Consider the following 25,670-nt stretch of genomic DNA (forward strand, 5'->3'; position numbering starts at 1 on the left):
TTGGCACATACTATAGCGTGCCAGACGCACAAACATCGTTAATTTTAACCTTAACAGTAATAATAACTACTGAGGCTGGAGGACCGCAATTTGTTATGTCCAAATTTGAAACATAACAGGAATGGGCTGGGGAACTTTTCAGTCGTTAGCACCTATAGCGGTGCAGGACACACGATCATGGCTAACTTTAACATTAAATAAAATATAAACTACACAGGTTAGACGGCTGCAATTCAATATGTCTGATGGTTGGAGGGTGGATGATCGACATACCAATTTGCAGCCCTCTAGCCTCAGTAGATTTTAAGATCTGAGGGGGGACAGAATAACTTACATGGTGTATATGACGCAACCGATGAGAATGTAGAGGAGGAGAATAAAGAGAGCCAGTGATATGGGAAGGTTGAAGTTGTCGTCGATGACCGTCTCGTCCTCCACCTCCTCTTCGGCGCCTGATCCACACACTCGACTGCACAGGCCACGCACCTTTCGGTAACAGGCCTGAAACATTAAAGCACCAGTCAAAGCCCATCGTCAGAACAAAGATGAAATTGTGTTACACATAAATTTTTTGCGGTTGTGATTAGCAGTGCGCATAATTTTGCCAGAAAATCATGGCACAATAAATTACGTCATGTTAGCAGCAGAAATTATGCACAGCCATATATGCATATACTTACATACATACTTACATATATATATATATAATATTATATATATATATCTATATATATATATATATATATATATAGTATATAAACGAATGCATATATGTTTAATTCACTATACCTTGGAATAACTTACACGCATGGAATTATAATTGATAAGTGATTTTACAACAGCTAAGATTCGAACCATCCTACTCCCTGAAGAGTTCAAATATATACAGGCAGTCCCCTTTGGGTTACGACGGCGTTCCGTTCTGAGACGCGTCGTAAGCCGAAAATCGTCGTAAGCCGGAACGACGCTTGGAAATATGTCTTAAACTAATAAAAAGTTATAAAAACCTTACTTGTAATCCTTGGTTACACTACATGTTGTTTTCCTGTAGTTTTATGTACAAACTGGAGTTATTTTCATAAAAGATGCGGTTCTTGAAGGTAAAAACTATTGTAATCCTCTGGTGACACTACATTCTTGAAGTTTTATGTACAACTGGAGTGATTTTGCCAAATCTTGAGGGCTACAAGAACAGCTTGATTACTATTTACGTATCATATAGACTAATTAAAGTAAAACGTATCTTTAAATAGGCTTATATATTAGTACAACAAAACATTTCCTGCTATGAGTCAGAGGCCGTTTAATAAAGAAACGAAAAACTTTTCTTCTGTCCTATCTGTTCAGAAAATAAATGTTACGTCAATCCCCGAGACGGTGACCATTGTTGCCAAGGCGTCTCTCTCTCTCTCTCTGATCAAATTACACTGGAACTTTGACATACGATTGCCCTAATATACGAATGTTTTGAGATACAACAGAAAACAAATTGCGAAAACTATAAGCTTTGATATACAACGAAATATTTGAGATACGATTTTGCGATGAGTGTTAGTTGTATAGGCGACCGATAAATGGCGTCAGTCTGTTTGTTTGTTGGTGCTGCATGTTAACATGTCGTTGTTTAGTTCGTTGTATTTGCGCCTATTTTTCGTGTATTTTGTCTATTTTATTATTAACCATGGGTCTCAAAGCTAAAGACAAAGCAGGTGATAAGAAAAAACCCAAGAAAATGATGTTTCGATGGAAGCAAAACATGAAATTATAGCAAAGCATAAAACCTTCCAAAGGCATCACCATTATTTCTAAACTACAAACTGATTAAAATAAAATATAAAATTAGTTTAGCAATGTTATTTCATTTGTGTTTTTATTACGTAGTTATTAGGTGTACATACGTAAATAAAAAGAGAACAAATCGTTCCCTGCCACCCTTCCCTACCTCCTCCCCCTACTGGCCTCACGTCATCTTTCGTTGTGGTAAGTAAAATTCCTTTCTTTTTTTTAATTGATTTTATTAACATTTATTATCATTTATCACATTGCTATGTTATTTTATCATTATGTGTGTTATTACTAGTTTATTTGTGTGTATAAATTGTGTATGATTATATGTAATTTAGCTGTGTTTAGGTGTGGTTTCTTCTACCGCTAGAACGGATTAATACATATTACATATTTTTAAATGGGAAAAAATGCTTGAGATACAACCTGTTTTGCTATACGACGATGGTAACGTAAAAAACAAATTAAATTCGTTTGTCAAGGTTCCAGTGTACTGGATAATGTCTCTCTTTGGATACTTCGATTTTGCCAAATCTTGAGGGCTACAAGAACAGTTGATTACTATTTACGTATCATATAGACTAATTAAAGTGAAACGTATCTTTAAATAGGCTTATATTATTAGTATCAACAAAACATTTACAGGCATGAGTCAGAGGCCGTTAACGAAACGACACTTCTCTGTCTTAACGGAGCGTCGGAAGACACCTCTCTCTCTCTCTCTCTCTCTCTCTCTCTCTCTCTCTCTCTCATTGTAATCTAACCAGAACTTCGTTTCTTTTTGTTTATTATTACTGGAAACAAGCAATGATTTTTTCATTATTTGTGCTTTTGGACTGTTATATGTAAACTTTGCGCACCGCAAGCTAGTATGTATTCATTCGCTCGGAAACTAGTTCCAGCATATGAGGCGTCACTAAAAAACATAGAAAAATACGACACAAAAAGTGTCGAAAATCATCATAACCTCAAAATTTTTGTTGTAATCTAACCAGAAACTTATTTTTATTAATATACTGTGCTAAACTATAAAGGATTTTTATCATAGTATGAGTTTTTTAAAGCGTCGTTAACTCAGAGCGTCGGAAGCGTCAGCGTCGTAACCTCGGAACAAGCGTCGTAACCCAGGACAGATTTTTCCATTGAATATTTTAAGAAAAAGCGTCGTAACCTCGGAACGTCGTAAGCCGGAACCGTCGTAACCCAGGGGACCGCCTTATAAAAAAAATCAGATTTTCCTTCCACAAATTGAAAATTGGTAAATAACTTGAACTCTTACATGACTGATAAGTTTCTTTATTCATAACCTAAAATTGGAAGTGTTTTGAAGAGTTCTTTACTCATATGTTGAATAAAAAATATTATATTTTCCCACTATGTTATTTTCATTCATATTATGATGCCATAACTTTTTATCCTTTAAAAGTCCACCTCCCACAAAAACTCTACAAAATTGACAGGTAGCTCGTCATACCTCTAAAACGGCCACCCGCCCTCTCTCTCTCTGAACCATGGCTTTGCTTTATAGATAAACAGACAGACAGGTTAATACAATTTATCTTTGAGGTGAACTTAGAACTATTAAACGAAGTTGGACTAATTCGATGCTTTCATTTTATCCTAAGTGCAACTTTGCATTCGCAAATACGGAAGTTTAACATCTCTAAGATTTTCTTGCATTATAATGACTGACAAGGGTTTCAAAATAATCACAAGGCTAAGTCTAGCTCTAAAATATATTTACGTTAATAGTTTGAGATTCTTGGCGTACAGATATTGGCATAGTATTGAAACATTTCATTTGACAGTGATCATAGCCATATTCATGCCATATTACAGTCAAGTACTCGCTATCATCATCGTTCTGCAGCATCTCACTCGTATAATCTGAACAACTCTTGGTGTCTACTCATTCTTCAGCGTTTGAAGTGGCCGCCTTCCATCCTGAAAGAGTCATTTCCACGCGAGCTTTCAAATCTACACTCATCCTTTGCCATCTTTTCTAATCACGCGTCATTCAATTCTGCCTCCCTTCTAATTTTCCACATTCCATAAACTCGCGATATACTCGATCGAAGACTTCAAATAACATTTCTCTATCTGCATCATCTTAGATATGATATCCTTTTGCTCTTTCATGTTTGTATCTTTATTAAATACTTTTTATTTTCCCTTCTCTCTCTCACTCACCAACTTTCTTCTGACCCCTGAACAGCTCATCAGTCTTTCTGTTTATCGATCTATCTATGACAATACACACATACATTCATATTTCTCTCTCTCTCTCTCTCTCTCTCTCTATATATATATATCTATATATTATATATATATGCCATATCACATTACCGTGATTCATATACATATATCGAGCTACAAATGTCCTTTAATATCTAATTCTCTCTACCCCGGAATTAATATATTTTCATATATTCTTAACCGAGGGGAAATTTATTAAGCGATAATAGAATTGCCGGCCGACAGGCGCGAACCATCGGCCTCTCAATTCCAGGACTGGCAGTGAAGCCTTAACCAACCCCGCCACCGCAAGAGATATAAGTTTATGCCGCCTCCCATCACTGCCAGTCCTAGAATTGAGAGGCCGATGGTTCGCGCCTATCGGCCGGCAATTCTATTATCGCTTAATAAATTCCTCCTCGGTTAAACATATATGAAAATATATTAATTCCGGGGTAGAGCGAATTAGATATTAAAGGACATTTGTAGCTCGATATGTGTATATGTATCACAGTAATGTGATATGGCTTACATAATGACTACGTGCGGGCAAAAGCACTACCACGCTACCGAGGACGAGATGGGCTCGATGCAGTCTCCAAAACAAAAAATACCTGAGCGCGGCTGGTATTTGAGATGGGAGGTGGCATAAACTTATATCTCTTGCGATGGCGGGGTTGGTTAAGGCTTCACTGCCAGTCCTGGAATTGAGAGGCCGATGGTTCGCGCCTGTCGGCCGGCAATTCTATTATCGCTTAATAAATTCCCCCTCGGTTAAACATATATGAAAATATATTAATTCCAGGGTAGAGCGAATTAGATATTAAAGGACATTTGTAGCTCGATATATGTATATGAATCACAGTAAGGTGATATGGCTTATATAATGTCTACATGCGGGCAAAAGCACTACCATGATACCAAGGACGAGATGAGCTTGATGCAGTCTTCAAAACAAAAAATACCTGAGCGCGGCAGGCATTTGAGATGGGAGCCGGCATAAACTTATATCTCTTGCGGTGGCAGGGTTGGTTAAGGCTTCACAGCCAGTCCTGGAATTGAGAGGCCGATAGTTCGTGCCTGTCGGCCGGCAATTCTATTATCGCTTAATAAATTCCCCTCGGTTAAACATATATGAAAATATATTAATTCCGGGGTAGAGCGAATTAGATATTAAAGGACATTTGTAGCTCGAGGGATCTTCGGTCACAAGCTACCAATGTTTCCAGCCGTTCCAAGGTAAGCATCTACTTCCCATGTAAGAGGGGGGTTTGTGGGGAAACAGTTATCAGATAACAATGTAACATATGTATCTATATGATATGATATATATATATATATATATATATATATATATATATATATATATATATATATATACTTATATATACCTATATATATATATATAATATATATATATATATATATATATATATAATAGATATATATATTATATATATATATATATATATATATAAAGATATATATCTATATATAATATATATATATATGATATAATATATATATATATATATATATATATATATATATATATATATATATATATAATATATATATTATGGAGAAAGAAAGATGCACAAGTGTTATATACACGTATATGGCATACATACAGTATGAAAATCACAAACATTCATCTTTGAAAAGTTAACCTTTTCCAAACGATTGCTACCTTTGCTTAAGAAAAAGTAAAATTAAGTTTTGAAATATGTTGATCGGGAAGTATTAGAATGTATTACCTCACATACGTAAATGAAACATATGGAATCTACTGTTTCATTCACAGATGGGCACCTTTCAACTAATGCAATAGCTCTGATATAAAAGAACGTTCAGGAAATAGTTTAATTTTGGAATGGATGGCATAAGTAAGGCTGAATGATTCCAGGGTAAAATGTATGCAAATTGTTCTAACCTTCCATCTGCAATAGCTAATTTAATTTCATTCCTTCTGTTTTTTGAACTATTTTCTCTTGCATCTGGACGCAGCTTTGTTATGTCTCTTATAAAAAGAATAAAAAGCATAATAAAATGACGGATGTTTTTTAGTGACTGTCATTTCAAATGTTAAAAAGAGTTTAAGGGAAATAATAACGAAAGTTTCCACGCAATCGAGTTTTCTGTACAACGTATAGTCAAGGACACCGAAAATAGATCTACCTTTCGGTGGTCTAGGAAAATGCTGTATGAGCCGCAGCCCATGAAACTTTCAGCCACGGCCTGGTGGTGGTCTGTCCTATAACGTTGCCAGTCACACGATCATGACTAACCTTAACCTTAAATAAAATAAAAACTATTGTGGCTAGAGGGCTTTAATTTGGTATGTTTGACGATTGAAGGGTGGATGATCAACATACCAATTTGCAGCCCACTAGCCTCAGTAGTTTTTAAGTCTGAGGGCGGACAGAAAAAGTGCGAACGGACAGATAAAGCCATCTCAATAGCTTTCTTTTAAAGGAAACAAAATAGAGGGTTGGGGACGTCTCCTCTCCCTCTTCATCATTTGTTCTTGGAAATAATAAGAATTATATCTTATTCAGCAATGGAATATCCTGAGGCAATTATTCATGCTCTATTAACATCCTGGAGATTCCCAGTTGGTACTGGGGACCACCTCAGTCGCTCTCCATTAAGCTGTTCCCGTAATGACTGTGTGCTCTTGAATTTACAATGTCTGCTTTCTCTTTGAGACTGGATATCCTTGGTCAGCTCTCTCTCTCTCTCTCTCTCTCTGTCGTTTTCTAACTATAATCTAACCATTTTTGCATTTTCCCTGTAACAAAATTATTTGTATGTATCATTTTTTTGGAATAAGCCGCAATAATTGTAATAAACAAAATGCAATGGAATTACTTTTTAATTCCTATCGAACGTGCAACTTTCTGAATTTTGAATTTTTTCCCTCTATTTAATAGGGCAAACAAAACAAAAGACAACATCCCTTATCTGGATCTGATTTATGATAAAAAAGGAAAAGTACGAATACAGTAGTCTCTCTAAGAATTGACAAATAAGCTTGAGAGGACGACATCTTAGAAGTATGCTGTATTCATTCTTAATCTTCAACTTAGTCCCTGTGGTGAGAATAAGTGTTTCTTTGATTTTCACGGTTTTATGTAAGTTTAAATAAAATATCAAATTTTATAAATAGATTAGGCTCTCTAGGAATTTACAAATAAGCAGGAATCATTCTTAATCCTCTACTTAGTACTGTGGAGAGAATAGGACTTCTTTGATTTTCACGTTTTTTTTTATGTAAGTTTAAAGATGATGTCAAAATTTAAAGCAACTTGGCATCCTGTTGCAATGGACTCGATTAGACAGTTTAACATATTTGTATTCGATCGGGCTTCCAAGTATTATGTATTATTTTTTATCTGGAAGTTTACATATTCTTGATATTGCAGCATTCTTTTAAAAGTAAAAAACCCTTGAAAGGAAAAGTAGAAAGCCCTTAAAAAAAAAGTAAAAAGCCCTTGAAAGGAATTTTATTTAAAAATTCTACTTATCATAAAATGCCAATATAATCTTCGAAACATAAGCCATTTACTGGGTACTTGGATGGTTTGTATTTTTAACTATCTTTTCCCAGAATCACAGGCACATGCTTTCATGAGGAAGAAAGACTGTGAGAGATAATGAGAGTGGATTAACAAAATACTTGCACAGAGCGCAAAGATTTGCTGGTGAATTACTGTATAGTGTAAAAAAATTACGCTGATCAAAAAATGGGAAGTAGGCAAAATCTTTCGCTGAGAAGGTGACAAGCGAAGTGTTAGAAAAGATCTTATAAAGGCAACGAAGTTCGTTGGCGTTTCATGATGATTTATTTTAGGGTTAGTTAGTCAAGTCACTCAAATTCAATAGTGGGTTGTGAAACATAATAATGTACTGACAAGAGAGGGGCTTCTTTGGTGGAAAATTATTGCTATTAAAATGGATAATCCAGTCCAGTGGGCTGACTATGGTCTTCAGTACAGTACTTATAGTTGTCTAGCTTGTAGGGCAAAGGAAGAAAAAACTCAGACAAACCAAACCATGGTTGTAAGGTGAGAGGGATAAAAGAAGGCTTGAATGAAAGGTTTAATGCAAATTATTTATAAATGTTGGACGTCTGCTCATTTATAACTTATAATGTTAAATTATGGGTCCTTTTGTTAATGTCACCAAAGTTCTAAGGATTACTTCTTACAAAAAAGTTATTTAGCATCCTTGATGGTGGAACTTGATTATTTATTTTGGTTTTCTTCCCTGGCACATGTGGGTTAGAGTAGACATAATGGCCCAGGGGAAAGTGGTCAGAAGTGAGGGAAGGAATAAATGAAAATGGAACACATTACTAAAGATGAAAATTGGGCAGAGCTGCTTGCCATCTTTGACATCATTCAAGAACTCAGTCATCATAGGTAACTTAGCGAATTTCATCATGTCCCAGTGTATGAATGTATGTATGATGCACTTGAAATGTCCTCAGTTCCAGGGAAGGTCAACTCAATGTACCCCTTGTGAACTCACATAGCTGGTTCATAGGTATGTCCTGAATTTGTTCATGAATACACTACAGTGTTCACACAATGCATATTTGATATAATGTGTGGATGGTAAATTAGTTTATCTAATCTAAAACACAATATCTGATTGGCTGATGGGTCAGGTCAGTGCCCTGATCATCTCCATCAATCATTTGGGGTCCTGGCCTTGTCCTGTGTTTGTTGTTAGAAGGTCGAAATGCAGCTATTAGTCAGTTGCATCTACTTGCTGATGTCATCATATGTAGTAATTAGAGATGCTTGGATGTTAATTAGTGGCCTTTGAGTTTTTGAATGGAGAAGGACAGTGATCAAGACGGAAAAATCTGGTCTCTAATGTCATTCAATTTCAGGTCTTCAATTGTGTCACTGCAATGCCTCTTTTACTACAACCAATAATGAACGGTTTTAGGTATTTCAAGTTCCTTACTTACCATGTATATATATATATATATATATATATATATATTATATAATATATATATATATATATATATTGCTATCTATTGTACGTTTCTGTGAGGAACTACTTTATACCTTGTTACCAAGTGCCATTGGTTCTTCCTTGAAGGCTGTGCCATATGTTATGGCATATCTGAGCTTTTCCTTGGGGTCATCATTATCAGCAATGGTCTAAATATACAACGTCTCAATTTTGCTATGAATTCCCTCCCATGTCATGCACTCTCAATACTCAATAGTAATTGCAAGTTGACAGTACTATTCTGTTCACATAAGCAAACATTCTAAAAGGTTTTATGACTCACTGGATTCACATTTAATGGTCGAGTATTCCCTAACACGGTTCAGATATGCAGCTAGTGGGTTTTTTCTCTCTACACAAGTAATGTATACAAGAATGAAACTTTTAGATGATCCAGGGGTGCCTTATAATTTCTGATAATGACAACCACATATCATCAATGTATTTGCTTTGGATGCTGGCTAACAGGGTTCAAAAAGGATATCCCACTGCTATATCATCAACGCCGGGGGGAAAACGCCCCATCTGTGTGACAGAAGGAATACCTCTAAAGTGCAAGATAAAAGCACTTTCTTGCATTTATAGTTAGAAATTTTAAGTGGCCAACAGCAGAGTTGTGCCCACATCCTGCTCCATATTAATGATGATTGATTAGTTTAGTTTAAGTTAGCCATATGCCATCCTAGGCCTTTGTCCCAAAGCGGCTCGTAAATGAGGTAGGCATTGACATCAAGTAAGAGGATGGTTGTCATCCTTCGGACTCTGTCCAGTCAACAGATGTGACTAAGTCAATGGTTTTGAAATGATTAGAGTTCCCCATAATGTCTCCATATCTATAGCCCTGAAGGTGCCGGTCGGATTGCTGGCCAGTGACAATGGTGTTGTATTCACAGATGTAGTTTGCAAATCCCTTACTAAATACCTTAGCAGCACTAAATGAGAGCGATATTACTAAGGACAGATGCGCTTTAAGGCACAACAGGATTTTTTAATCATCACTGTATCGAAACAATTCTAAGGAACTTAAAGCAAAAGTGGCACCATTTGCTGAACCCACAAACAGTTAACTTCTTTGCAATCTTTCACCGAGAGCTTTGAATTTCTGGCGTTACAGTCACTCTATTAAGAGGAGTTCAAAAACAACCAGTTTTGCATCGTGTATTAAAGAAAAAAAAATTAACGGCAAACTAAGCAGCTTAATTTCTGAATCCACCTTGCGATCACATTTTCTATTCGAGTTCTCGTTACCTAGCAAAACTGCATTTTCCATTCCAACTTGGAATTCGGGATCTACGCGAAATTGACGATGAGGATAAATCCGGGTCCTTGGAATATGGCGATTCCGTCTCCCGAAGGTGGATGATCAATGTAATGGAAGCGCTGAAACCACATGAAAGGGGAAATCTCAGACCCTTCCCTCAATGCCCTGGAAACCCTTCCCTTCCCCCCTACCCACCCCACCCCAACGGGCCCCCCTCCCTCCTTTTCTTCTCCCAACCTCTAGCTCTAAATGCCGTAAAAGGTATCACAACTGGGACGGTTTTTCTGGGAGAGAAATGGACCGGAAGGAAAAGGGAAACTCCTTCAGATGTAAAAGATTCTCCTTGCGGCTGAATAAAAGCTATTTTGCCTCAAGGATTCGAAATCGACGATAAACTGAAATATGAGATTCAAGTTCATTTGAGTCTTTTGCTCATCACTGTCCTTTCATATTATCTTTCATTTATTGACAAACTATGGCATTCTTTTCCCCTTTTTATTTCATTCATTAAGTGACCGAGCTATCGCTGTCTTTGCTTGCCCTTCTTCTTCTGTTTTCTTTCACACCTGTTTATTAACTGTCCTTCAGTCGAATTAGTTTATAAATATGCATTAATGATGTAACATCTGCTATTCTGATTTGATTTGATTTGAGTTATATAGAATTTTGGCATTATGCCAAGCACTGGGGCATCTAAGACCATTCAGCGCTGAAACGGAAATTGACAGATAAGGTTTGAAAGGTGTAACAGGGGGAAGACATCGCAGTTGCACTATGAAACAAATGTTAGGAGAGGGTGGACAGAAAGATGGATGAAAGAGAATATGAACGGAGGTACAGTAAAAAGAATGAGAGTAATTGCAGCTAGGGGTCGAAGGGACGCTGCAAAGAACCTTAGGTAATGCCTACATTGCAGCGAATGAGGTGCACTGACGGCACTCCCCTTCTACAGGGTAAAATCTGCTATATTTTGCAGTTCTGTTATTCTCCGTCACGTAACCTCACAGGAAATACTTCTTAAAAAACTGATAAAGATGGTGTCTTTCCAAGATGAAATTGGGCTCACTAAAAGGTAACCTGAATAAAAAGATTCTAATGTTGTGCTGCAAAATATTTTTCTTAGGAGCAAAGGCAATGCACACGGTTAATAAAAAGAATATGAAAATGATGATAGTATACATATAAATACCTTATATACATGTATATACAAGAGCTTTCATGCATTACGTTCACCCGAATATGAAATTTGAAATATATCGTCTTTAATTTTCTCCTTTACAAAAGTTTTCTACGAATATATTTGTCAAGAACAGTTTGTATGTATGTATACATACATACATATATATATATATATATATATATATATATATATATATATATATATATATATATATATAATATCTTTAGATATAGATATATACGATAGATATATTATAGATCTATATATATATATCTATATATATATATATATATATATAATATATATAATATATAATATATATATATATACTATTATTATATATATATATATATATATATATATATATATATATATATATATATATATCATCCATTTGAAAACTTACTAAAAATTAATTTTGGAAATGTTCGGCATTTAAGATTTGCGGTTTAAACCGTAAAAGAATGATATTGTCATCTGAGCAGAGTAAGAAAGTGACAGATGATACGATTACCTTTAACCAATTTCAACTACAACCTCCTTTTCTTTTCTTACCGTCAGACAACAAGGCTTACTCTCCTCTTCAGCGTCACTGTCTTCTTCACCGCATCTCGCATCAGAGGTTTTGGCTTTGTGGGACTGTCTCCTGTGCCCTGGTTCCTCGTCCTGCTTGTCAAATTCACCTGACATGGACTCGGGCAAGGCCAAAGGAGGCGTTGGAGAGGTTACCGTTGGCGTCTAAGGTTAGCGTGTAAAGAGGCCGTGGAATAAGGCGTTGGTTAGCTGTCAGTAGTAGATTGCCCATGTTAGCGTCTAGAACTTGTTAAAATGGTTAGAGAATAAATAAAAGGAAAAGGAACAAGCCTACGGCAGAAAAAGGGAGTATTATCATATCTGCAATCTCGAGTGGCTCTTCATCCACCATGAAAAGTGACTTCATTGAGTGACTTACATAACGACACTGAAGTAAGTCGGCTATTTCTAGTGACCTACTTTACCACTTACGTCACTATCGACTTTCCAGAGGGAACTCTGCCCTCCTCTTAACAATAACATAAATAGAAGAGCTACTAGAGGTCCTTCAAATCCTCCTTTAATAACTGCCCTAGGGGCCCTCTACAGTAAATGAGCCCGATCAATAGCCTTCATCAGGCGTCAATACTCTCCTCCCAAGAAGAGGACGGGCCTTTTGATCTACTTACCTTGACCTTCTGCATAGCCTTTGTCTTCCGGAACCTACGGCAGGTTGCCGTTCGATAGACCCTCCTGACGAAGACGAAAAGCGCCTTCAGTAGTCTGGTGAAGAGTTTGCCGAAGTCCGCCATCAGGATGAGGAATATTGGGATGCCAAGAATTGCATACACGATGGTCAGCGCCCTTCCGGCGTTTGTACTCGGGTAAATGTGGCCATATCCTGCAGAGGTGAAAAAATGGCTATATCAGGATCTGTGCTTTTCCCAAGGTAATCAGAAATAAATACATACCATAATCAATGTGCCATACTGGGTAGAACTTATCTGACAGTAATAGTAGCTTTGATACACTCAGTCTGTTGGAATTAAAAGCAAAACAGCATATCCACACCTTTTTGTATAATAATTGTCAGGTTTATAATAATTTTCAGGATCATGAACATATTTTACTCTTTTGTACTCTAGTTTCCAACTACTGCCGGTAAAGCATTTCGTCTAAGACGTCATAACTAACTCCTTTCATTTCTTTTCATTGTATGATAATAAAAGCAAGAAATGTAATACACCTGACTGTTAAAAACTGAAAAATTTCAATTTGATCTAAAATGGAAAATCGAAACATTCATCCTTTGATGTAGAAAGATAAAATAGTACGTTTAATATGTAGAAAAGGGAATGCATATCAATGGTGAAAATAAATGGCTATTATAACTCAATTACTCAAACTGAATCCATTGATTCATGACTTCAAAATGCACTTCATTTGAAGAAATATACCTCTCAGAAAAGAAATGCATTACCCCGTTGTTATTATGAAGAAATGAAATGGTTTCTGCTAAGTCAGAGAAGTAGGTATATCGCTTGTGATAGTGATGAAAAAGGAATGAGTAATCCAAATAACATTACACAGAAGGAAATTTAATGGTTCTGACTGTGTATAAGAAATTTATTACCCTTCTCAAAAGACAAAGTAGTAACAAATTGCGGAAGAAAGAGGGATATGAAGGGCCTTACTGGACCACACACAAAAAAATAATAAATAAATAATTTTAGAATCTTTGAAAGTTAATAAGGCCTAATGTTTGGTGTCTTTAATTATTGGGATTGTGACACCGTTAACAAAAGTCTATAGGCTTTGACATGCTAGGATGCAAAACGAAAATGGTAATGCTACCTCTGGTAGTACTGGAATATATAACTTTTTATGGCGCTTAAAAGGAAAAAGTTACCTTTTATGGTTTCTAAAGAAAAAGAATGACCTCAGATGCTGCAAAAAGAAAAGAAAAAATGTCTTACCTTTGATACCGAATAGAGGAATTATTCCTTACACGTAGGAAAATTTACGGATAACCTTCAATGGTAGAATCTTGTGGACCTACTTAAGTGACACTGGAGATATTTTGTTTGCTTAATTCTTTTTTCTTGAACCTCTACGATAAAAATATAATTCTGCTGCAATCACCTTCCTACTTTCAAACCAACGATAATGATTTTCATGACAATTTCATATTTTTTTTTAGTTATGTCTCTCAGGTTTCCTCTGCCATTTTCATCCCTCGATCTCAACTCCCATCTACTTCATTCACTTCCCAGTAGTTTATTGTATTACTTTGTGAAATTTGATAGCTGAGAGATGAATGTTTTCTAATTCAATCTGTTCATCTTTATACCCTAGCTGGTATTTCATTTTACCTTGTCAGTCATCTATGAAGGCCCTAAATTCATGATCATAATAGCAAGCTGATCTCCTTGGTTAACTAAACTTTCTTTTCAATTACAGTGAAATCATGCCCACCTCTGACTCGATCTGGAAACTAGTTCTGTTATACCACACCCACGTAGCCCTTCCGCTTCCATTATGAAGGGTCTAAATTGTTGAATGATGATAAGTAATTTTTTTCTTGTGTCCTAATATTCATTTCATCCTTCAAACTTCATCATACACACTCTATTGGTTTACTGATACTTCATTGTAGCTAACAATGGAAATAATAACGGGTCCATAATCAATTTTAAAAAAGAAATTCATATGGAGTAAGAAGATAAAAAAGAATAAGAAAAACCGTGCAACTTAACCTGAAACCGTTTCTAAGAGACTACTTACCAATCGATGTCGTCACAGTCAGCATATAAACAAAACTGTTGAGTATCCCCCAATCGCAAGGTCCAGAGTCCCTGGGCTGACAGCCATGAAGATCCAGCGAATCTTCATTCACTTGTTTGACCTTTTCCATGGCCGCAGTCTTCCACTCCTCCTCTAACATCGTGGAGGCGGCCAGCCAGAGATCCTCCACAAGCTGGGTCTCCTTCTGCAGGATCAGGTCACTGACATCCTGGTCGTCGACGTCCCTCTGGGCTATCAGCTCCTCCTGGTGAGCGCCCTCGATGTAACTGAAGGACGTGGCGCAGATCAGACAGAAGATGCAGAAGAGGAGGAAGGCTGACACGCAGTGCTCGGCCTCGCGTCGGATTTTCTGGACGCTGTCATTGTGGTCATAGGCGAAGGATTTCCAGGTGGATCGGAGAATAGATTGGATGTGATCCGTGTAACTGTTCCCAGTGGCTACTTTGGCCCTCGAGGGCTTTTGGGAGCTAAGCTGGTTGGTGTCCGTCATGTTTCAAAGTTTGCCCTTTTGTTTTGGTGGTTCGCTAAACATGAACTTCAAATATTAAGTAATCACAGTCTAAAATGTTATTCAAGAATACTTAAACTTTTACTTTTCTGTAAAGTAAAATTGATTGTTAAGCATCAATTCTACTAGCACTTCTGCACGATAACTTTAATTTTCAACAAAATTCTATACTCGGGTCTCTACCTTGTTTGCGCCAACACGAAAAAAACATAATATAAGATATTTACTACCAGACTGATTAATAACGCTACCTTTTATGTCTATGTATACTTATACAGTGGTTTCATAAAAGAGAAAGTAAGTTGTCCACAGGTAACGTAATATGATGTCATATAAATAACAAGGGCCTAGTTCACATAAATGTGAAAAAGATGAGAGAAGAGATAAACTTCAGAGGTTAAGCGGGCTGAGGGCTATGGGTCAAATTGTCCATGGAATTGACGCTGATGTTCATAAAAGGGATGCTGAGACATATGTCTTCTTCTATGTAAAATAAGGATGTTGGATGTATATACAAAAACACAACTGACTGAGGAAGCTGCCAAGACTAACCACCTGGATGAGTAATAAGATAGAGTAAAAGGATGAGAAATGCAAATAGAATAAAATTTTAAAATGGTTAGCATAGGCGACAGAGACTAAATGTAATAAGAGGTGATTTGACCCTGAGGGAAAAATGGGAGGGGACAGTTTAGCTAAATCACACTACAATTCAAAGGGGAAAGATTAATACAATCTGAGTGACGAAAATTAATGCATAAAAAAGGGCCAAGGAATCCTTAGGTATAAAACTCTGATAGATTGTTTTGCTATCTTTATCTAATTTGCAACTAGATGTATAATATTTGCATGCTTCCATTATTGTAAAAATAATATGAGAAGAAGACTCGTATAGAAATATGGAGGTTGAATACTGAGTGCAAATGAAAGAAGGGAGGTAGAACGTGTTGAAATGCATTGTCTGTTTAATATACTTGGAATAGAATAAACGAAAAAGCTATGTAGAGATAGACAGAAATAGTAAACAGTGTTTTGATCATAGTGTTCTAATATTCTTTAGTCATGCGGAATGAGGGGGAGAAAATAAGTTGGTGAAAAATGTATGGGAAGTAGAAGAAGGCCTAGAACATATGGAAGCGTTCATGTGTGAATTATATAAGTACACACACACATTTATATTATATACATGTATCATATATATATATAATATATATATATATATATATACATATATATATTTTATACATGTATATATATATGTGTGTGTGTACTTATATAATTCACACATGAACGCTTCCATATGTTCTAGGCCTTCTTCTATATTATATATATCTTAATCTCTTATATATATTATATATATATATATAGATATATATATATATATACATATCATATATAATATATCATTATAAGTGTGTAATGTTAGTGAATCCCATATCATGTCTTGCTTGGAGACAGGCTGAGCTGTAGGGGCAGCTTTCTTGAGTGAAGGAATTTGGTACGTAAGCGTTTTAATCGAGAGACCGTTCGTCTTGTCGTCAAGCATGTACATTCATTTGTACGGATGTTACAGGTCTAATAGACCAGGCCACTTGCGAAAGTCACATTCCTTTTGGTGAGAAGAAAGAGGTCAGTTGGTACACGCCAGGTGTCAGGAGAGAAAACCCCCATCGTAAAGGTATGGCACATGTTTTGTAAGACTTAGAAAACCGTTACCTTTGAAAAGAGAGAGAAGTGTGAAATACATTCTTTTACTTAATTACTTTGAAAAGAGTGATGTGTGAAGTGTATCTTTTATCCATTGTTATCTTTATTACAAATGGGTTCTATTCCATGGTATTAGAGACGCGATTCTCTAACCTGACTAATATAATGAACCTATCGACATTCTGGGTCTGGGAGTGAATTCTTAGTCAGGAGGGTAGAGTGATAACTTACTAGTTTTCTTTATGGGCAGATTTGGGTTTTTGTCACTATGACTTGTTAATCATTTTGTTCTATTCTATATTCATCTGCTTTGGGTAATAAATAGTATATTTTTATACTCACGTGATCTTAATAGCCTAATGACATGTTTGCAGACAGAGGGCACCATTGACAACAGGTAATGGTTTCCAATTTGTGTACTTTTAATAAAGGGTGGTTAGAGTGGTGGCAGGTGGTTTAAGAGGCTTTTTATATATTTTATAAGCTGTAGGTACGCTAACGAAGAGACTGGTGACTAGTTAGACATAGATGTTTTTTTGGTAGGAAAAGGGGTTATAATCATGTCACAGGCAACTTGGGGCTCTTTTTGCTGATTCAATGGGTTGGGCAGTGAGAAGCTGTACGTTTTAAAACGTGAAGGGGAAAAGTTTAATTTTCGACGTATTAAAGTGTTTCACAAGTATGGTAAACAGGTCACGCATATTTGCGGTGCATATGCGAATTTGGTTTCCAGTCATATGAAGATGTGAGTGTATTTTCAAGCTTTCTTTCTTATTTTCTCCTTTTTATCTTTTATTTTTTTTACTTTTTTGTTGTTGTTTTTTTGTTGTTTATATTCCTTTTGTTTGTTTGTGGCTAATTTACTCGAGCGGAGTTTTTTGTTGCTAGTCATGCCCTGAGAGAGAGAGAGAGGCGAGAGTTGGTGGACGGTCGCCGGGGTGAATCGCTTAGTAAGCTTTTTGCATTTTTTTTCTATCCCCTCCCTATTTTTGTTGTTGTTGTTGCTTTCGTGGGATGATATACTGGGCGTGGGGCGTGTTTGGCTTTTGTTATCCATTATTGGGGGAAAATTTGTATTAATTTTTCTGGATTGGGCTTTGTGTATATAAATACATTGATGCTATTGAGATCGGGGAATCTTATAGAACAAAAGAGCTTTCGGAAACAGAGAAAGATGGCGGATACTAAGAGTACCACAATGCTACTACATCACGTAACGAACGTGAGTGCGGGCGTGAATCCTTTCAGAGGGATGGTAGATGGCGTTCTATCACAACCTGTCCAAATTTTTATTGAAGGGGTGAATAATTATTTAGCTGGAAAGAATATATCAGACCATATAGAGGCATTTAGAGAGGCGAAAGCTTTGCTAGATTTCAATAGGGGAGATCTCTCCCATCGTTGCATGAGTTTCCAATTTACAAAATGTCGTACCTGGACGGATTTGCAAGCATATTTGAAAACAGCTTATGGCTCAAAGGAACACAGAGATATGGTGAGGGACCTTCAGGGTCTTTACAAACTATGGAAGGGCACTAATAGCCTCGTAGAACATAGTTCAAAACTTTTTGAGACAGTGGTGAATTGGGTAGGAAAATTGAAAATATCTAAATGGGTTACAGGGAGTGATGTCTCTCTTGAGAACATTCATAAACTGATCTATTTTTCCCTGCTCTTGCACGATGTACCGGATGCGATAGTGAATAGCTTTGATGAAAAGATTGAACCTACTTCAGAGGAAGAATTACTTTATTCCTAAACTGAGAAACATATGTCTAAATGTCCCACTGCAGATAGCACAATTTTTAATGGGACAGGCCCGAGGGTTAGAGTGCAAAGAGACACAGAATTTTCTCCTCCCCGTCTGTGTGCAAAAGTTGAATATAACAAAAGATCGATTGATCAAAAGCAACAGCAGTTGCGCTGTTTCAACTGCAATAAACCAGGGCATCAAAAGAAATTGTGTAGGGTTAAATATTGTGGAATGTGTAAGAGCACTGATCATTATTGGCCATCTTGTCCGTCTCAGATACGGAGAGCTGCGAGGTTCTGGTAATTATAATGTGAGAACTTCCCAGGCAGGTCAAACCAGAGGGCAAAGGGATCGGCGAAATTTTTGGAAGCCCGATCAACAAAAAGGGTACAGGTGATTGGTACGTGCCATTGTGGTCTCGTGGGGGATGCCCCAGAGCCCAGGCCTATAGTATATAGTAGGGGATGTGGATATCCCGATATTTATAAACTCGGGGGCGTCTATAAATTTAATGGACTATAATTTGTATCAATCCATGTTTTCCAATTACCTTTTGCAACCCTCAACGGAGACGGTGTGTGATGTGCAAGCCCATAGATTAAATACCCTGGGTTGTGTTCAAATACAGTTTACTCTCAGTGACAGAGTGCTAACAGAACCATTTTTGGTAATGAAAGGAATTGCGTTGTGCAACAGACTTTTGCTGGGTCATCCTGTTTGTAGAAGACACAAGATTTCAATCCATGCGGGTGTTAATGGGATAACAGTCGGGATACCTGGTGTTTTTCTGCCTTAAAAGGACGTGAATAGAACAGAGGACATGGGGGTTATTGAAAGAGGAGATGTGCTCGGTGATATTAATGGTGGTGATACGAGTGTTATGGAGAAAGGTAATATTAAAACCCACGTTGCTGATATGGGAAATGATTACGGGGGTTCTATCAGAGTTCACAGTGATAACAATGGTGGTGATGATACTTTGGATGGTGATGTTGATACTAATATTGATATTATTTCTGATACTAACAATACTGGGGATGATACTGAGGGTGGTAATGTGTATGGGGCGGTGGAAAGGGGAGGTACTAACCACAAATATAGAGGTGTTTTATCCGAAAATATTATGTTACTACCTAGTTCGAAGACTATGGTAAAAGTTAAATTGAATGAAATGAGAAAACCCACAGATATGTGTGTTATTGAAACAAGCGAAAAGCTTAGAGGGGTTGTTAGCAAAGGCATCGGTGAACAGTGTATCCAAGGATGGGTTTACGTGGTTAGAGTTGCTAAACTGTAATGATATAGTTAGGAGATACCAGAAGAATACATATATATTGGATTTCCAAGATTGGAGTTGTGATAGTGGTTCAGTGGCTATCGTAGAGGGGAAACCTGAGTTTTCGGAGGCAGAAATGCAATCAAGGAAACAAATATTTAGAGAACATTTAGCTAATGCGGATTATAGCGAACACGTTGAAGCGATAAGCGGGCTCTTGGCAGAATTTGGGGATATGGTAGCCTTACAAGGTGATAAATTGGAGTTGACTAATGTGTTAGAGCATAAGGTAAATTTGGAGAGTGGCACAAAACCTGTTTATATTCCTGCATATCACATACCTTCCAAAATCAGAGAACAGGTGAAGAAAGAGGTTAATAGATGGGAAGAGGAAGGAATCATTAGACCTAGCATGTCTCCTAACAACTTTCCCTTGTTAGCGGTGCCTAAGAAAGACGGTTCTATCCGTGTATGCGTCGATTTTAGACGTTTAAATGAGAAGACGATCCCTGACCGCTATCCAGTCGCGTGCATACCAGATCTTTTTGGTGAAATTGGGGGACATAATATTTATAGCTCAATTGATTTGGCGCAGGGTTTCTTACAGGTCCCTCTTAGTGAGAGTAGCAAGGAATATACCGCTTTTTCAGTGCCCAAGGGACACTGAATTTACGCGAATGCCTTTCGGTTTATCGGGCAGTCCGATGACATTTACCAGGTTGGTGAACACAGTTTTGCACGGGTCATTGGGCAAAAATGTTTTTGTGTATATGGATGACATCCTGGTCGCAACAGACTCGATCGCACAACACCTGGAAGTGCTTACAGAAGTACTTAGGAGGCTTAGATTAGTGGCGTTGAAAATTAAGCTAGCCAAGTGCTCGTTCTTGAAAAGGCAGATCACATATCTAGGCCACGTCATATCTAAGGAAGGGGTTAGAGTAAATGACGATAAAGTCAAAGCAATAGCGAATTTCCGTGCCCCCAGATCAAAGAAAGAGATTAAGTCATTCCTGGGTATCGCTGGTTTCTTCAGGAGGTTTGTGAAAGGGTTCTCTAATATAGCAGCTCCCCTAACTGATGTATTGCGGGAAGACGTTCAATTTCAATGGAAGGAACCCCAGGTAGAGAGTTTTTAAAAGCTCAAGGACACGCTAATGAATCCCCTTGTTTTGAAGTTTCCAGATTTTAGCAAACCTTTCAGATTAGTGACTGATGCAAGCCAAGAAGGTATAGGTACTTGCCTTATGCAAAAGTTCAATGGGAAATTCCATCCTATAGCTTTTTATAGCAGGAAGTTCAGGACAAAGGGCAGCAACGAGAGATCCATGGCCACCATAGATAAAGAAGTCTTTGCAATAGTGTCGAGCTTAGTTCATTTTAAAAAGTTATTGATGGGGAATAAAGTAGAAGTTCTTACAGACCACAAACCATTACTAAATCTTTTTAATAAACCCGATTAGTCGCCTAACAGAGCTCAATGGTTTTTAACTATCAGAGATTTTGATGCAAAGCTCAAATATATAGAGGGCAAATTTCACGATAAGGAAGGTTTCCAAGTCACGCAAGTCACTAGCGAGGCCATACAATGGGATATACCTCTCATAGAGCAAAGGCAAGATGAAGACGAGATTTTAGCAGATGCGAAAGCATTTCTAAGAGGGGAATTAGTTAGGAAACGTTAAAAGTTGCCTTTTTTGGGTTTGGAGTTGGAAGGTAATCTATTGGTTAGGAAAATTAAATATAAGTTGAGAACCAGTGAAAGTAAAGGAGATACGACACAGATCGTAATTCCAAAGGTCCTAATTCCAGTGGTTTTGGATATAGTTCATTGCAGGTTCGGTAGTCCACACTTGGGAATAGAAAAAACGTATGATGAGGTTTGTGCTAAATACATTTGGAAAAACATGGGGAAATATGTGGAAAATTTTGTAAGGAACTGTACGGTGTGCAATGCATGTAAGCCTGCAAGGACAACTTCATGCAAATTAGGATCGTATCCTATACAGAGTAGACCTTTTCAGAGAATACATATAGATACCCTGGGGAATTTTTGTGAGTCTAGGTATGCGAACAAGTACTTGTTAGTGATAATAGATGAACTTACAAGGATAGTAGAAATTTTCCCACTTAAGCATAAAACGGCCGAAGAAGTAGCCATAGCATTTTTCAATGGTATCATTTGCAGATATGGCTCACCCGAAGTTCTATTAAGCGACAATGGGAGGGAATTTGTGAACAAAACCTTGGAATGTTTAGCTGAAGTCATGGGGATACAGAAAGTAACAATTATTCCATACAGACCCGAGGCTAATGGGTTGTGCGAACGGGCAAACAGGAAAGTGCTTGAGGCTCTCAGGAAAACTGTAGGTGGTAATGATAAGAATTGGGACAGATGTTAATGTTGTTAGACATAGTATTAACACTATGGTTTGTGATTCCATTAAAATGTCCCCATTTGAAGCTTAAGCTTTGCTTGGTTGTCCAGCACGAGGCACATTTGATTTGCTAACTATACCTCATCATGGGGAGGATACGATCAAGGCATTGGTATCCACAGCGAGAGAGAGACTTGCTTGTCTCAGCCGTAATCTCGAGTCCACAACCAGAGATATGGTACAGAAGAGTAATGGTAAAACATCTGATCCCAAGATCAATGTCGGAGACAAGGTATTTTTAAAACTTAACGTGAGAAATAAACTAGATTACAAATCAGGCCCGAAGTTTGAAGGTCCTTTTAAAGTCACTGAAGAGAAAATTGGAAACAGATTTGTAGTCTTAGAGGAAAAAACAGGTCGGTCGAGGTTAACACCTATCTCGAAATTGAAAAGAGTAGGTTGTGGTGATTAATATATTGTCGCGCAATTGCATTTTTTTTCTTTTTTTTCTTGTTGTCTGTTTTTTTGCAATTTGGTGGCGGAATGCTTTTACGCTTTTTTTTCTCTCTTATTTCCTTCTACTGTTTTTTTTTCTTATTATGCGCAAATCTGCGGCGTTTTGGCGTAAGATTTCGGGGTTAATATTTTACGTGGGAAGTGGTTGAAATATGGCAAATTTTTGTTTTAGCTGAGAAACGTGATGATAAACATGTGATTATTCCTGTGTGTATGATATTTGGGGCTGAATTTTTGGGGTTTCACGAGCCGAATAGATGACATTGGGGTTTATATAATTCGGGTAATGTAATGGGGGAATTATGATTTAAGGACAATTTTTGGGGGGATGATTTTTTTTGTGAGGGGTTATTAATTAAATGGAGGAAATATTTTTATCACTGGAGTGGTGTTATTATTAAGATGGTGACTTATATATATGTAAGGAGATGGCATTAATCCTTGGGGGTGACTTTCTCTTTTTTTGGTGGTATATAATTATGGAATTGTGAGTTTTTCGTAGTTTTTTTTATCCCGAATAGGTGATAAGCTTTTATATAATTGGGCAGTATCGTTTGGGAGGGTTATGTCTTTGAGACAATCTTTGAGCACCTTGGTCATGTCCTGGAGATAGTTCTGTGAAATGTGCTGATGTGGTTTCAGTATAGAACATTTTTTTGAGGATATGGGTTTCTGGTGTTGCGAGTCTGACTATGCTGCAGTTGGAAGCATCTGAGGTGTTCACAGGTAGATTTTTTGCTAATGTTGCTGTAATGAATCCAGTTGCGGATTTTTCCCTTTGGAATTGATTACTCAGGGATTTGCACTATTCTCGTAGATGTTGATTATGGCATTCCACAGGAATGTATCATGTAAGAGGATTCTTTTCCGGTCGTTTCTTGTTGATGGGATTGCTGCGGCAGCAAATTCCGTAATGGAACACATTCCGTTTTGGGAAAGATATTGAATTATATATATATATATATAGATATATATATATATATATATATATATATATATATATATATAATATATATATATAATTATATCTCCTATCTAAATAAAAATGCTATTTAGAGCTTAACCCCCATTACAATATCTCTCGTAAGAAAAGAAAAAAGGAAAAAAAAAAAAAAACAAGATAATAACAACAATAATAAGTGAACTTTCCCCCATTACACAGTGCACATAAGATATTATTTAATAGAAAAAGATATATATATAATATATATAATATATATATATATATATAAATATATATATATATATATATATATATATATATATATATAATATATATATATATATATATAATATATATATATCTATATATATATACTATTTAAATAAAATATTTCTTAATTATAGAATATGATCCCCCATATATATATATATATATATATATATATCTTTTCCTTCTTATATATTATTTTATATATAGGTATATATATATATATATATATATATATAATATATATATATATATATATATAAATATTATATATATATATATATTTCTTTTTCTCTTATGTGCACTGTGTAATGGGGGAAAGTTCACTTATTATTGTTGTTATTATCTTTTTTTTTTTTCCTTTTTTCTTTTCTTACGAGAGATATTGTAATGGGGGTTAAGCTCTAAATAGCATTTTTATTTTAGATAGGAGATATAATTTGTCGCAGTGTGTGAGTTAGATAGAAGGGGTGTTTGGCATTATATTTCATGGAGGTTAGTTATATAAACCATTAAGGGGTTTTTGCTGTTAGACATTATGGGTTCTCTTTTGATAGCGTGTTTGTCAGATATGGCATTATTTGTGAGGATTCAGTGGGTAAAGATTAAATTTTGTTTAGCGAGGAACTTTTAATATTTGACTAGTAGATTGAGTATATTAATTAATGACGGATTTGTGGGGTAAAGCAAGACTTTAGTTATTTTATGACCATGTAGACCTTTTAAATACGGACACACAATAACTTTAGAGAATTCTCAACTCTATGTGATGGTGGCGATGGAAACGACTTCGTTCTACAGTACCAGAGGTCGAGCCAAGTCTACACAAGAATGGCGTTTCTATGGACTGCCTTCGCAAAGGATGAGATGTCTTCGATATATCGTCTCAGGATACGTTCTGGGATAAATCAGGAGTCTACAGTCTTCAATGAGGCGGGTGTGAGTAGCACTTGCATAGAAGTCACGGGATATTTCCTTGACAACGCGGTGGTGACCACTTTTCCTTCAGTAGAAAACGTCGAATCTACAGTTTCGCGATGAGAGGGTGTTGGATACACTCATGAGGGTCGCAGATGCTGAATAATGGCACGTGCTGAGTTGTTCCGAGTTGGTATACGCACTCGACCTGCGTCTACAACTATTCGTCGAGTTCTGCTTATCTTAGTGACGAGGATGAGCCTTTCTTTAGTGACCGTTACACAATACCAATATTAATGATCATGTTTGGTGCTATACTGATCACAATTTGTGCGCTAGGAGTTCTTAAACTTTTGTGCATTCGGTGAAGCACAAGGGCTCCAGCAACGGAGGTGGCCCTAAGTCATGTGGTAAATTGATACATTGTGCATATTTGCTGATGTGGTGTGTGACAGGAGTGCACATAGGACATAGGTGGCCGAGCCATCTTACAAGTGTGTAATGTTAGTGAATCACACATCATGTCTTGCTTGGAGACAGGCTGAGCTGTAGGGGCAGCTTTCTTGAGTGAAGGAATTTGGTATGTAAGCGTTT

At 36.7% G+C, this 25,670-nt stretch overlaps 1 protein-coding gene across 1 annotated transcript in view; it reads right to left on the minus strand.

Moving 5' to 3' along the window:
* The window catches only part of LOC135219568 (potassium channel subfamily K member 18-like), a 614,734-nt gene that overhangs the window by 20,171 nt on the left and 568,893 nt on the right, over window positions 1-25,670 (minus strand). The window contains exons 10-12 of the mRNA XM_064256437.1: window positions 12,695-12,906; window positions 12,048-12,230; window positions 335-501 (exon numbers count right to left, since the gene is read on the minus strand). Coding sequence (XP_064112507.1) covers window positions 335-501; window positions 12,048-12,230; window positions 12,695-12,906 — 562 coding nt within the window. The remainder of the gene's footprint in view (window positions 1-334; window positions 502-12,047; window positions 12,231-12,694; window positions 12,907-25,670) is intronic.

The sequence above is a fragment of the Macrobrachium nipponense genome, chromosome 1 (genome assembly GCF_015104395.2).
Source record: "Macrobrachium nipponense isolate FS-2020 chromosome 1, ASM1510439v2, whole genome shotgun sequence".
NCBI lineage: Eukaryota > Metazoa > Arthropoda > Malacostraca > Decapoda > Palaemonidae > Macrobrachium > Macrobrachium nipponense.